This window comes from Arvicola amphibius, chromosome 7 (genome assembly GCF_903992535.2).
Source record: "Arvicola amphibius chromosome 7, mArvAmp1.2, whole genome shotgun sequence".
NCBI lineage: Eukaryota > Metazoa > Chordata > Mammalia > Rodentia > Cricetidae > Arvicola > Arvicola amphibius.
The window spans coordinates 81,765,773-81,781,621 of NC_052053.1; the positions used below are offsets into that span (position 1 = coordinate 81,765,773).

Sequence of the window (15,849 nt, forward strand, 5' to 3'; positions counted from 1 at the left end):
TACTCTAAGCAATTTCTGATGACACACGCTCACGTGTTGTGAGAATCCTAATTATGAAAACAACTGAGATAAAGTTCCAGTTGTGATTAAAAAAGACTCCACCAAAGACCTTTTAGGACTGAGAGATACTTTCATTAAAGTGACAAAATACAAAATTAGCACATAATAATTAGTAGTCTTCTTCTATACATATGACAACCATACAAACATACTGAAAAAAGTTAAGGAAACAATCCAAATCAGCACACACAGAGACACACACCAAAACAAAACAAAACAAAGAGCAAACCCCATTACTAGGAACCAGCCTAACCAAGGAAAGGAAAGACCTCTCTAGCATAATCACTTTAAGACGCTGAAGAAAGAAATTGAGTATACCACAAGATGGAAGGACACCCCAGGCTAATGGGTTGACAGGGCTAATAGTCTGAAAATAGCCATCCCACTAAAAGCAATGTACAGATTTGAGTACCTCAATCAAAATACCAGAACCTTTCTTCACATAGAAAAAATAAAATTCGTACAGAAGTACAAAAGACCAAGAGTAGCCAAGGCAATCTGGATCCAAAAAAGAATATTGCAGGAGGCATCACCATACCTAGTTTTAAAGTGTATCACAGAGCCATAGTAATAGAAACAGCATTTTACTGGCACAAAAACAGACATATAGATCAACATAACTATGTTTACTGGATCTCTGACAGAGATGCTGGAAATACACATTGGAGGAATGATGACATCTTAAACAAATGGTACTGGGAAACATGGATTTTAACATTCAAAAAAATGAAACTATATCCTTACCTGTAATCATCACAAAGCACTTCAAATGGATAAAGGACCTTAATATAAGAGCTGATACCCTAAAATTGCTGGATGACTAAGTAGAGAGTACACTTCAAAAATAGGTACAGGTAAGGACTTTCTAAATAGGCCTCTGGTAGCTTAGGGATAACAGTTGACAAATGAGATCTTAGGAAACTAAAAAATGTAGTGATATTTTGTTTGTGTTTTAACAAATAAAGCTCACCTGAAGATCAGAGTGCAGAGCTAAACCACTAGAGGCCAGGCAGTGGTGGCACACACCTTTAATCCCAAGACTCAGGAGACAGAGGTAGACAGATCTCTGTTATTTCAAGGCCACCCTGCGTTAAACAAAATTGATCCCGTCTAAAAGAGAAACAGCTCACACAAGGGTGATCATAGCACTTGGGATCACACACCTTTAATTCCAGCACTATGGAAGTGGAGACAAGAGTGTATGGCTGGGTGGATAGAAGAATATAAGGCAGAAGGAAACAGGAGCTCATTACAACCTAAGGCAGTAGTCTGAGCAGCAGTCAATCTGAAGATGGAGTTGGAGGACACAATCTGAGGAGGCAGTCTGTGGACAGAATCACCCCTTTGGTATGAGCATTGGTAGAGGTAAGAACTCTGGCCACTCTGCTTCTCTGTTCTTTCGGCTTTCACCCCCTGATAGCTGACTCCAAGTTTTTATTATTAAGAACAATTAGAATTTGTGCTACAAAAAAACCCCAACAACTTCTTTACAACAAAGGAAATGGTTCATCAAGAGAAGAGTCAGACCATAGAATGTGAGATAATCTTCGCTAGCTATACGGTTGACAGAGGATTAATATATAGAGTATACAGATAACTACATAACAACAACATCAACAAAACTAATCACCAAGGAAACAAACTACCCAGTTTTTAAAATGGGCTGTGAATTGAACAAAATATTTAAAAAAGACATGCAAATGACTACTAAAAACTTTTTAAAGTGTTCAACATCCTTAGTGATCAGTGAAGTATAGATTAAAACTATGTTAAGTTTACACTACCATGCATGGCTTCCCTTTTGTAGAGAAGACCTTAAGTCCAATTAGAAAGCTATTGGTTACTGCCAACATATATGTGTCACTATTGCCATGCTGGTTATTGTGGTTCATAGCTGTCATAGCTAGGTAAGACTATTGGTTGCTTACCTCTCTTAGAAACTTTCCTGGTACCCACTGGTACCATGAAAAATAGTCCTCATGAAGAAGGCTTTCAGGTCAGGTCCAGCTCAGGTCCTCTGTGTCTTGTGTCCAAAGAACATGTTGTCTTTAGCAGTAGGCACTTGTCTTCCATTTCTAGGAGGCAACCAATTGCAACAGCAATGGACTGTAATGTTTTGAGAGTCTCCTGGACAGCTCTGTTCAACAACTCTAAAAGGGGGATTCTTTATCAGAGAGGCTGTACCTATGAAGTCTTATCAACAGGGCTGCCTACACAAGACCTGAACAAGGATGACATCAGTGGACATGCTAACATGGAAGGGGGAAATCCTGCAGGGCCTCAATCCTAGACAAAGGACCATGGAAACTGGGGAATGCGGAGAGAGGGAGAAATGGTTATCCTATACCAAGTGGTCAACGCTGAGATTATATACATGTAGGTAACATTATACAGACAATAATGAGAAGATTGTTTTATGTACTTAGAAATATATATTTATTCATGTGTAAGTGTATTTGTCCTGCCATTAAAGGAGAGCATAAATAAAAGTTAGAATTTTAAGTTGATAAATATTTATAAAAAAGAAATATATATTTAATAACAAAGAAAAATGGCCATGAATTTGAGAGAGAGAAAAGGGGTGCATAAGAGAGGTTAGAAGAAGGAAAGGAAAAGGAGGGTAATTATGTATTTATATTATAATTTAAAACATAAAATTATTTTTAAAAACTATTTTATAATTTCATCTTATCCCAGCCAGAACAGCTAAGATTTAAAAAGAGAAAAAGAAAAAGAAATGGCAACAAATGCTGGTGTGGATGTGGCAAAAGGGGAACTCTTTTACATTGTTATATAGTGGTAGACCCTACTTGCTACAATACTGACCTTCCAAATGAATATGTCTATTCATACAACAGTAGCAAAACTATGTGTCTTAGTCAGTGTTCTGTTGCTGTGAAGAGTTACCATGACAGTTCCAACTTTTCTTTCTTTATTTTTTATTCTTTGTTTGTTTTTTTAACAGCCCTAGCTGTTCTGGAACTCACTTTGTAGGTCAGGCTGGCCTCCAACTCACAGAGATTCACCTGTCTCTGCCTCTGAGTGCTGGAACTAAAGGTATGCACTACCACCACCCAGCCATGGCAACACTTACAATAAAGGAAAGCATTTAATTGGGGATGGCTTATAGCTTTAGAGGTTTAGTTCATTGTCATCGTGGTAGGGAGCTTGATGTGATGGTATGTAGGCAGACATGGTGCTAGAGAAGTAGTTGAGAGTTCTACATCTGAATCTGCAGGCAGCAGGAAGGAGAGAGCCGCAGGGCCTGGCTTGAGCTTCTGAAATGTCGAAGCTCACTTCCAGTAACATACTTCCTCCAGTAAGCCCGCACCTCCTCATCCTTCCAAATAGTGCCATTCCCTGGTTACTAATCATTCAAATCAATGAGATTGTGGGGGCCATTCTTATTCAAACCACCACACTATGTATAGAAGTAACCAACCACCCTCTTGATTGGATTTGAGGCCACAGGAGGGAGTTCATGCCTGATACTGTAGACATGATCAAAACCCATGGCTAGGGAAGTTATAGGCTCTTTTGGAGAACCCATTGATACTGGAGGAAGGAGAGGAATGCTGTTAAATGTTTTCTCTGGACGTGGCATGGGTCTTTGTCGTGTGGCATTTTCCTTAGAATTGAAACATTCCTTCTGTGCAGGAAGGGGGTGCTCATGAGACTTAGGAGGTAAACAAATAGTCATGGTCTGGGAGAACATAAACTTGGACAATCCTTGGAGGCCCTTGTCAGAGTAGTAAAAGAAGTGAACGACTGATGGATGAAGAGACTAGCTGAGCTGGAGGGAGATTCTTAGACTGGCAGCTGCTACAGGCTGTGTAAAGAGCTACAAGGTTACAGCCTTTGTGAGTTGTCACCCTTGTTGGGGTGAGCTTTTCAGTGATGCAGCTGCTTTTAACTCATCCTTGTTCCATGTGACTCCTCACTCATACTCCTGTTAGTGACAATAAAACTTTGGTTCATTAAGTTGAACTTTGGTATGATCTTTACTTTGATCTCTCGTGGGTTCCTTTTTTGGGGGTGAAAAGATATTTGTGTGCAGTGTTCCCCCCCCAAAATGTCAGGAATATTGCTTATTCCAGGCATTTCATGTAAATGAATCCATAGAATGGGAGGCACTTATATGTATATTTTTTTCCGTGTAGTGTTAAAATTCAGAGTTCATCTCTGTTGCAATATGCTATTAGCACTTTGTTTCTTTTTCCTCCATTCAGTTGATGAACATTTGAGCTGTCACTTTTTTGCTGTTATAATTTTGGCATGAGCATTTGTATACAAGACTTGTGTGGACATATGTTTTTATTCCTTTTAGGAATGTATCTAGAAATAGAATTGTTACATCCTATAGTAACTCTGCTAAACTGTTCAAACTGGCTCTAGATTTATAGTCCCACAAATAACATTTAAAGGATCCAATTTCCTGTATTATTTTTATTTAATTATGACTGGTATTCTGTTGACCTTAGATCAATTTAGGAAGCATTGCCACCTTGAGACTATTACATTCTTTCAAGCCTAGAACTGATGTGATTTTTCTGTTTAGACCTTTTCAAATGACTTGCAGTCGGACTTCTAGATTTCAGTATAGAAAGAATAACTTTCTTAAGTTTATTGTATATTTGCTGTTGTTGGTGCTTCTATTATTTTCTTGATTTTTTTTGTTTTCTGCTAGTGTACAGAAATGCATTTGAGTGTTTTTTGAAGGCAAGCCTGATACTTTAAACTCACTTGTAGAAACATTTATCTAGAATATTTTGTTTCCTGCCTTCTGCTGATGTATGTGCATAGATCTTACTAATTGTTAGGTTTTGTCTTACTCTTAAAGACTTGTTGACTACTTTCTGTAAATTCCATATCATATTGCTGTTTTTATAATGAGATTAAATTTTATTACTGTTACAGTGCAAGTGCTACCAAGTGCCATTTTGGACATTAAGATTTAGCCATCCCCCCCCCCCATTTTCATTTTTTCCCTTTAAAGCATGACATTACCTTTATTTTAATTTCTTTATTAAATCTTTTTGGGTTTCAAATCATATACCCCAATTCTGTTCACCTCCAAGTCCCCCACATATTATCCCATCATTCCCGTTGCATCCCTCCACACTCGAAAGAAAACAAAACAAAGTAAGCAAGCAAACAAAGCAAGAACAAAAGAAAGAAAAAAAAGAGAAAACCCATTAAATCAAAACAGAACGAAAAACCGTACCCAAAACAGCAAAATCTCTGCTTCTTCTCTCCTGCCTCTTCATCACCTCTTCATCCGTCCTGATGGCATTGGAGGCTTCAGTGTGTCATATACTGTATCCCTTTGTCCCATGAGCTTGACTGAGAGCTGTTCATTGGAATGAGTCATTGGTCTGGTTCAAGGCCTCTGGTTTTTGGTACACCATCCTCACTAAATCTTCACCAGAGCTCTTCTGGGGTATCCTATGTCTTGGAGATCTTGTGGGTACCATTCTGCAGGACCAGTCCCTTCACAAGCTCTAGTAGGACCCAGATGGGAGGTCAAGCCAAGGCCCAGTTGTGGGCCTAGGTGTTAGTCAGATCAGAGCCACTGGGGCCACCAGCCTCCCTTGAGGTGGTAAAGTCAACTCCTCTCCATGCATGCCCTCAGGGTAGGTTCATCCTCTCTTGCCTGTGGTGAGAGGTGGGAGCCCTCTCTCCTGAATGCAGGGGCCAGCTCTCTTGCTGTAGTGGGCAGTGAGAGGTAAGGCCAGGCTTTCCCAGGGCAGTAAAGGGCGGGACTGTTGTATGTGTAATATAGTTTATAATGTACATTTGCATATGCATATTAGTGGGTGCACATGTTTGGGGTGCATGTGCCTATGGATATGAGTGCTTGTGGAGGCCTGAGATTCATGTTGGACTCACCCTTGATTGCCCTTATACCTTATTCAGTGAGGCCGGTTCTTTCTGTGACACACGGAGCTCTCTGATAGGTATTTTTTGCTAACCAGCTTGCTTTGGGGATCCTCTGCTCTCCAAGGTCTGCCATGTCCACATGGTGTTTAGTGGGTTCTAGGAGTATGAGCTGCAATCTTCATAGTCTCCTGGGAAGTGCTTAACCATGGAGCCATCTTCCCGGCTCCTAGATTTAGTCCAGTATTAGTCAATAAAAGAAATGGTATGATACAACCATGAATACCAAATGAAAAATGGCATGTGATAGACAGGTTGTTACAAATTTGTTACTGTAATTCTCTTGATCTTTTATGAGATCTCTTTTTTTGAGAAGTTTATGTATACTGTATGCAGTTTATGAAGGCCATAATTAGTTTATCATTAACTTTATGTAGTATATTATTAAGTATTCTTAGTAAAAATTTTTATAGAAATTATTTCTGAATACAAATTATTTAAGATGAACAAAGTCTAATGTTGATATTTGTAAGTACAAATATCTATATCAAATGCTACAAAAAATTGATAAGCAATTTTCAAGTCTTATTGTTTACTTATTTATTCTTTATTTTCTAGTCTTGCACTGCATCCTGAGCGAGTGTTGGTAGCAACAGGACAAGTTGGGAAAGAGCCATACATCTGTGTTTGGGATTCTTACACTGTTCAGACTGTGTCTGTTCTGAAGGATGTTCATACACATGGTATAGCTTGTTTAGCATTCGACTTGGATGGACAGGTACATGATAATTTTTCTTCTTTCTTAACAATTTTTGTTTTAATGCTTGCTATAAGAAATCATTAGTCTATAATAAAGAATTGAAAAAAATTGATAAAAAGTTTTTGTTTATTCAAAGGTGATAAAGTATAAGTGAGATGGGTAGATGACATAGCTAACAAAAATAAAGCAACAAGGGGTATTGTTTTAATCATTACAAAGAACTTTCTCAGTCAAATTGTTCTAAGAGTCAAAGAAATTCTCATTCAATGTAATATTACCTGGTTGTTACAGAAAACTTTTTTTTGTCTGTAATTATTTTAGAGGTAAGGTATTAGGTAGTGCATATGGAAGTAACTTAGGAAAATTAAGTTTCTGAAGTTTCTGTAAGTAGACCTGTGTATATTTTAATTTTCAGTTACTTTACAGTTTTCCTTTCAAAATTATCTTTTTATTGAAAATGAAACAATATCTGTGAGTTACTTTTTATTATTGTTGTAGATCTAGACTCTAGATTTAGATTGTAGTTCGAGTGTCTTAGAGGAAATTATAGTCAGCAGATACCTTTCTTTTCCCCGAGGCATAACACCTCCTAGTAGTGTGGATTCCTGACTTTCTGGTAAGGGATCTGGGAAGACTTCACTGGAGCCTCTCAGTATAAGTGCTTTTAGGTTTCATGGTGATTAGCAATTGTGAAAACCCAATTCATGCCCCATGTTTGCTAATAGCCTTCAAGTTCTTTACATTTTATTAGAATTTCACTTTCTTTCTTAAAAGAATATCTTCCTTACATCAAAGGAGTATAAAGCATTATTAAACAAACGTACAAAATTAGTTTAAAATTCCTTTACACGGGTTTTGTGAAATTTAAGATGTTTTAAACTATGAGAAATCATGACTATTCTTTAGATATAATTTCTTCATTTTTAAAGTTTCCCCTTTATTTGTAATATATTGTATTGCCCAGATGTCCCTTCTAAGGAGAAACTGCTTCCATGCTGTTTACTGCTTGGAAGCACTTCATCATGCTTACTTTGAGCTATGAAAAATCGTGAATACTTGTATTTTATCATCTTGTCTTCATGAGGGCATGTTGTTAAAATTTAAACTTTGAAAACCAGAGATATGGAGTCCACACTATGTACTTGGCATTTTCCTAAACCTCATTATTTCATTTACTCCTCATGACAACCATATGAAATAGATTCTGTTATCATCTCTGCTTTGCAGAAAAAGACACTGAGACTGAGAAAGATTAAATAATTTGTTACAGGTTAACAGCTAATGAGTGGAACCAGAGCAGTAACCAGGTCTCAGACTTCAAAGCTCATGTTTCTAACAACAATGCTTTACTGCCTTCCAAACATTAGGGTCCGAGAGAGCCCCCAAAGTAGATCAACAGCTACATATTCAGTATCAAGAGCGCTTTATTAATTGCAACATTGGGGTGACTCTTGGCAACCCCTAAAGAAGGTCACAAGCTCCTTTTAAGCGGACTTAGGGGAACTCCAGAGAGCAGGGATTAATCTGGGACTGATTGGTGGAGGAGAGATTAGTATGGGGGCTGATTGGTTTAAGGATCTAGTGGTTAGGGACCTTCCAGCAGCAGGGTAGGGAAAGCTATCTTTAGTTATCAGGAGACTGGGGAGCACCTGCTAAGCCAGCAAAGGGGCTTTGGGGGTCTGCTAAGCCAGCAAAAGGGGCCATGGGGTACCTGCCGAGCTAGCAAAAGGCTGTGGTTTTTCTGAGGACTGTGTGTTTAGCTCTGTCCCATTTTAGTGAACTGAAACTAAGGCTTAGATTTCTGTTGGCTACTAGGAGAGCCTGGTCTGCCTCCCCCCAGCTCTCTCATTCCGAATCTATAGGCTTTGTATTGCTATTTGTATTTTGTATCAGCTGGACGTAGAGATCTGTGATGATCACCAGGTTTCCTGACCAGAACCTGTGGGACATTGGAGACAGTGCTTTCTCATAGACTGCACACAGTTCAGACTAGAGTTGTTTCTGCACCTGAGACAGAACTTGTAGGAAGGAAAGAAAATTTTTGGTCATCAAATTCAGCCACCAATTCTGCCCTAAGATTAATCAGAATGGGTGGTGGCCTTACATACATGATCTCAAATGGGGTCAGGCCTAGGGTGTAAGAAGAATTGTGAACATTCTAGAGAGCAAAGGGGAGGAGAGATACCCAGTCACTGCCAGTATCAAGGGCTAATTTGGTTAAGGTCTCCTTTAGGGTCCAGTTCATCCTTTCTATCTGGCCCATAGTTTGGGAACAAAAAGCACAGTGAAGTTTCCAATTGGTCCCTATAGCCTTAACTAGTTTTTGTGTTTGTTACCTAAGAGATGAATGCAAGTCCATTATTGGAGCCCAAGAGCACTCGGGGTAATTTCTTCCAGTAGTTTCTTGACCATCTCATGCTTAGTTGGGAAAGCCTCAGTCCATCCTGAAAAAGTATCTATAAAAACTAGCAAATATTTATAGCCATATAGGCCTTTACCTCTGTGAAGTCAATCTCCCACTTGGCACCCAGCCAAGCTCCTCTCCTGGTGTCCAGTTCTTGTGACTCTACTTGTTGCATTGACAAGATGGCAGGTGGGACATCACCTTATGGCTTCTGCTGTTTTGACCTTAAGGTCAAAGGCCTTAAGATGTGCTCTTCTCAAGAGGTTCCATATTTTCCTTTCTCCCAAGTGAGTACGTTGGTTGGTGTATTTGTTGGACTAGTTGAGTGGCAAAGTCTTGTGGGAGGATGATTTGTTAATTGGGGGTCCTGAACTATTCTTCCTCCATGTAAGTGTGCATGAGTAAATTCTATGGAGCTCTTGGTCAGTGTAAGCTGAAATTCTGGCAGTGTGGCTGTTACCATCTTTGGTGGTGTGACCAGCAGTATAGCTGCTGTCTGGAGGACAGCCTCCTTTGCTGGCATTAGCACATCTGCTAGGCAAACCTCAGCCTCCAGATTCAGTTAGCTCGAGCCTCCAGGAGGGGGAAAAAACAAAAACAAAAACCACAGACCACAGAACAAGAAACAGAACAGACCAAGACAAAGAGAGCTCACTTACTAGCGGGCCAGGTTATCAGACACTCAGTATGGTGGGGGTCTCTGGGAGGCTTCCCAGACGCTGCACCAGTGTTAGGTTCAGGAGATTTTAGTGAACCAAAACTAAGGTTTAGATTTTTGTCAGGCTCCTCGGAAAGTCTGGTCTCACCCCCACCCAGCTCTCTCACCAAACATATAAGTTAGGAGGCAGTGGTTCATCTATCAAGAGATTCATCCTTTGAAGAGTAAAGTTAATGTAAGGAACTTTTTGAAATTGAAGATAAGGAAATTATTTTAATGTCATAATTTGAAAAGTATATTTGAGCAAACATACCCATTTATAAAACTCTTTATGAGATAATTAGTAAGAAATATTGTCTAATGTTTTCATTTTCTGCTAGAATTAAAAGCATATGTGATAATTTAGGATTCATTCTTTCAGTAATTCCCTACTAGGTAGCAATACTAAATGTTCTTTTTTTCCTAAAGACTTTCTTTTAAATGAGCTTAATAGATATATAAATACTAGTAACCTGTCTTCTTGAGAATAATTAAGGCCTGAAAAGTCTACTTCTAGAAATCTGTAATAAACAGGGACTGAAGTTTCATACAGCAATGGGAGGAGGTAGTAGGGAACTTACCTTATAGTTTACCTAAAAATATAGACACATATTATAAAAATATAGTATTCATTATTTTAAAAATCGTGTGTGTACGTGTGTGTGTGTGTGTGTGCGTGCGCGCATGCACACACACGCACATGCAAATATACTTGGCTGTATGGGCACATGTAGAGGCCAGAAGTCAACAACACTGAGATGTCTTCCTCAACTGTTTTACCACCTTATGTTTTGAGACAGTCTCTGATTAAACCTAGAACCCAAATTTTCAGCTATGCTGACTGGCCGAGGAGAGCCTGGCTCCACCTGTGTCTGCTTTGCAGTGCCCGAGTTACGGATCCATTCCTCAGTGCTCAGCTTTTCCTGTTGGTGCTGGGGCTCTGAGTCATGTCCTCAGGCTTATGCAGTGAGCACGTCACCCATGTGCCATCTCCTGCACCCACAAGAGTTTCTAACAGAAACATAAATTATAGTTAAAACTCTGTTCATTTCTAGAACGAGCTAAGGATGAAGTAGTTTTTAAGTCTAATTTTGTGAAAAGCCCACAAACTGGCACAAAAATAAAATGTATCAGTTTACATTTGTAAAATTTGTAATGTTCTTTATAACAACAAAATGGTTAATTCTTACAGAATAAACGAGACCGCACAACCGTCCATATTAGAACTAATCCCATTTGGTTTAAATCATAATTCTACCCAGGCGAAGCTGTTCTGACTGGGCACTCGGTGGTATTTTTCATTTGAACAAAGAACATAGATTTGTAAAGCTAATTATGTATGACTTATGGTAAATAGCGATGAAGATATCAAACATTCATGTAGAAGTCCAGGAGTTCCCATCTCTGCCTCCTTGGCAGAGGGTTAGCAGGTGTGTGCTGCTGTATAGTGATTGTTTTCTCTGTCTGAGTGCTAGGCACCAATCTCAGGTCTTCATGCTGTATAACTAGTACTTCACCTACTGAGTCACCACCCTAATCCAACACTTTCACAGATAGTATCTTCTCTTTTTAAATATTTTCATAATTTTTAGGTCCTCTGATGACTCACACAATTGTTTCTTTATCTGTGAAAAGCTTTTGTTAGATACTGGACATTGTGTATGTTATATAATTCTTAAAATGATTTACATGTTGGCACCCTTAAAACATTTGGACATTGTTCTGATGGGTCATTAAATTCCTTAGTCCTTGTGAAAAGCTTAATTTTTAAATGTTGTACCGTGGGAAATTGGGGGACCTATAGTAGCTTTACTTCTGGGATGACTGTTTTAACTTCTCTGCTAAGGTATGGCCATCCCGAGGCCGTTAATTAACCCATGGAGTTCCCTTCCATTGTAGCTATTGGAAATTTGCGATAGTACTGACCACTTATGTTCTCAAATTGTTTGCCTTTAGTTCCCCATTAATTGTTCTTTTTCTGGAATTTCTTCTTTGTCTTAAGATTATTGCCCTGTATACAGGAAGAATGGTGTTCTCAAATCTCATCTGTAGACATATTTCTTTATCTGTGCCCTGCATATTCTAGCCATTTTGTCCTCTGAAACCTAGGCCATTGGCAGTTGAAATAAACAAACCTGTTGATTGCTAAAAGACTCTACCTTTATGTACTACAATGTAAAAGCTACCTCTTATGTTCTCAACTGAGGCAGCTGTAAAACTCACTTTATTTCTTTCCTCCCCTCTTTCATCATTCACGGTGCCTTGCTTACTGTTAGAATTTGTTTCATATATGTTTGTACAGTTTTCTAAAGGTCACAGCAGTAGTCAAGTTCAGACCCTGGTGGTCCTTCTTGGCTAGAATTCCATCTTCATGTTTCCTAACCCTTTTAGTCTTAATAACTCCTGCCAAATTGAGTCCTCTTATCTCTTTCTAATTTATTGAACTCTTCCACTGAGTTTTTAACTTCATCTAGTTTTATTTTCAAAAAGTCCTGTGTTTCTTTATATCTTTTTGGACACTTTTTATAGTTTCCTATTCTATGCTCTTATGCAGATGTTTCAAAGCCTTAATTTTATTTCTCTGTGCATGTTTAGCATATTTTATATTGTTTATCTAATTCCAGTGTTATGTATTTTACTAATTGTTGGAACAAGCTTATCTTCTCTTATGGTCGCATTTCCCTGTATTTGTGCCAAATGTCTGGTTTGTTTTTACTGTGTAGCTTATTTTTATTTGAATACCTACCTGTTGGGATTCTTTGAAGGATGGATTAAAAGTTTCATCCCCTTATGTTGGATTTATATTGCCCATTCCATGCTACTGAAATGTCTCGAAAACACACCCAACCTTAGAAACCCTCTGAAAAGAATTTCCCACTTCAGGGTTCATGACCAATGTAAACTTACATCATACAATAATAAGAAAGCTGATTCTGCTTTTAGATGTTCAGGGAGAGTTTTCTTTTCTTTCACAGTTTCCCACAGTTGTTCCACAGTTCCCTGTTCTGAGAAATTTATTCCTCTAGTTAAAGGCTGCAGTTCCAATCACCATCGTGGGTAGATTCTCTAGACTTTCTCTCTTACTCTTCTTTAATCTTCAGTAAAACAAACCAACCAACCCAAAGAACTGGGGTAACCAGGCTTCCCCTGGTTCATTCATAGTAAATATTTTCTTCCCTTCAGGATTCACACCAAGGATCCTTTGTTTTGTTCTCAGTTTTTCTTCAGTTTTTGACAGTGCAACAATGCATTTAAAAAGATGTGTTTATAGTTTATTTAGAAGTTTTAGCTTTTTGCTAGAGTTTGATTATGCTACTTAATGGATTTCATAGAACTAAAAGTTCTTACTGCATATGAAAAACTAAATGCATGTACAAATATTAATGGGATGAATACACCGATCTGCCTTAAAAGGTGCCTGAAATATGAATGTGAATGCATATATTTTGATGTTATAAGTAGAATTTATTTGCCATTTATAATGTGGTAGTTATTTAAATTGTCTTTTCATTCCCTCCTGCACTTCTTGGACAAAATCCAGCGCTTGGTTTCAGTTGGGCTCGATTCAAAGAATGCAGTTTGTGTTTGGGACTGGAAAAGGGGGAGAATGTTGTCTATGGCTCCTGGTCACACTGACAGAGTGAGTACCTCCTCCGGGCTTTCTAATGAGTACCTGGCAGGACAAGTCTGGTAGAGAGTTCGGGGGCTTTCGTCTGTGTCTTGTCATTGTCACATACCCACAGGTAATACAAATTGTACAACTTGTAAAAAAAAATGGTAGAGTTGTAGGGAGAGGGTAGGAAAATGTGTAATGAATTTTTTAGGTGATAGAATTGTCTAAAACTAAGTACAGCTACAGTTGAACAATTCTGTAAGCATACTAAGTCCCATTGATTTGCATACTTGAAATGAGGAAATTTTTTGTATGTTTGTTTTTTGAGGCAGGGTTTCTCTGTGGAACACTGGCTGTCCCAGAACTCGCCCTCGAACTCACAGAGATCCAGCCTGCCTCTGCCTCCCAGGTGCTCGGATTAAAAATGTGCACCACTACCACCTGGGTAAATGAGGAACTTTATGATATGTGAAATATTAATAAACTTTTAAAGTAAAGTTAAAATTACACAATTATAAATACCCATAAAACCTTAGATTGTAGGCCAGTGAGATGGCTTTTTGGTAAAGATGCCTTCATACACATGGACATAAGTAAATAAAAATATAATAAAAAACCTGAGATTGCATATCTATAATAGGACTAAAACACATGATCCACTGTGTAGAGCATTAGTTTGAAGCTTGTCTGCATGCTTGCTTCATTAAAAACATGCATTTTTCATTTTTAAACAGCTTTATTAAAATTTAATATTTATTTAAAAACTGCAGATATTTAATTTGTACTATTTGAGGAGTTGTATATATGAAAACATAAATTATTCACATATCGACTTTAAGATTATGTGGTCTGTTTAGTTTGGTTTACCAGTATGTTGCATAGGTATTATAGTTAAAGGGAAAATGATATTGCATGTTTAAATTTAAAATTATGCTAGAAATGTTGCTGTGTGGAAGAGTGCTTGCTTAGCATGCACAAGGCTAATCCCAGCTATGTAATAAATAAAAATAAATAAGTAAGTTTAGAGACTTAACATTTTTTTATTTTGGAAACTTGTGAAAATATGCTTTATATATGTTTATATAAGATTAATGTTAAGAATACTTTGTAAAGGGGAGAGGGGAAGAAAGAAGGGGAGTAGGAAAAATTCATAGCTCAATAAAAACAATAAACAAACAAGCAAACAAACAAAGAATTCTTTGTAGCTGGGCGGTAGTGATGCATGCCTTTAGAGGCAGGTGGATCTCTGTGAGTTCAAGGCCAGCCTAGTCTACAGAGACAGGACAGCCAGGACTACACAGAGAAACCCTATCTCAAAAAAGAACCCCCCCCCAAAAAAAACCCAAAAAGGAATGCTTTGTAATCAAGATTTTGTTTCTTTGTTTTTAAGACAGGGTCTCTACAGGGTTCTGGTTGTCCTGTAACTCACTATGTAGAACAGGCTGGCCTCAAAACCACAGAGATCTGCTTGCTCTGCCCCGAGTGCTGGAATTAAAGGTGTGCACAACCATGCCTGGCCTTGTGATCGATTTTTAAATTAAATACTGTGATTTTATGAACCTAGACAAAAATTTAGATAAATTCTTGTCTTTTTTTTAAAACCAGACTAGAATGATAGTCAGTGATACTAGTTTGTAAAAATCTGTAAATGTTTTGTAGGAAATTTCATAAATTTTTACAGTTTGGAGTGGTTTTCACAAATTCTTTAAGGAGCCTATTACATGGCCACTGATTATTAAAATGTTACCATATCTTATTAGACAACCTTGTTCTAACTGACCACATCAAAGTACTTCACAAATTTGTACCTTGAATTTACAAACCAATTTTTGTAAAAATGGTGTTGAATGATAATGGACTGTTAAAAATGTTGTCATTACTATATTAAAACTGCATTAGTGCAGCCGGACGATGGTGGCGCACGCCTTTAATCCCAGCACTCGGAAGGCAGAGGCAGGTGGATCTCTGTGAGTTTGAGGCCAGCCTGGTCTACAAGAGCTCGCTCCAGGACAAACCCCAAAGAAACAGAGAAACTCTGCCCTGAAATTAAAAAAAAAAACAAAAAACAAAAAGCTAAAAAATGCATTGGTGTGTTTCCATGTAATGTCTGTTATGGTGAGCTGTTAAGCAGTGTCTGGTCTGGTGTACTCTTAATATCTTTGGAGAGCATCGCTTTGTAAAGTTTTAGAGATGACAGACTTCTTAGGTTAAATTATACAGTGACCAAAGAAACTTAGTGAGGAACAACCTATATAGCAGAGCAAATGAGTGATGGATTTTCTTTCATTTATTGCTTAATTGTTGTTTCTATTAGATATTCTGATTCACCTAAGGTTCTTGTAACAATGTGATTTGTGTGTACTTTGAATTTACGGAATATTAGATATGAATAAAATCATAGGGACTACAAAATTTAAGAAAATGCAAGTTAATTCTGT

At 38.0% G+C, this 15,849-nt stretch overlaps 1 protein-coding gene across 11 annotated transcripts in view; it reads left to right on the plus strand.

Moving 5' to 3' along the window:
* Window positions 1–15,849, plus strand: part of Eml5 (EMAP like 5) — a 128,921-nt gene that overhangs the window by 9,722 nt on the left and 103,350 nt on the right. For all 11 annotated transcript variants that reach the window (XR_005286162.1, XM_038336077.1, XM_038336081.2 and 8 more), the window contains exons 2-3: window positions 6,556–6,715; window positions 13,340–13,438. Coding sequence is in view for 10 of the 11 variants with exons in the window: in XM_038336077.1 (XP_038192005.1) it covers window positions 6,556–6,715; window positions 13,340–13,438 (259 nt within the window). In the remaining variant the exon portion in view is untranslated. The remainder of the gene's footprint in view (window positions 1–6,555; window positions 6,716–13,339; window positions 13,439–15,849) is intronic.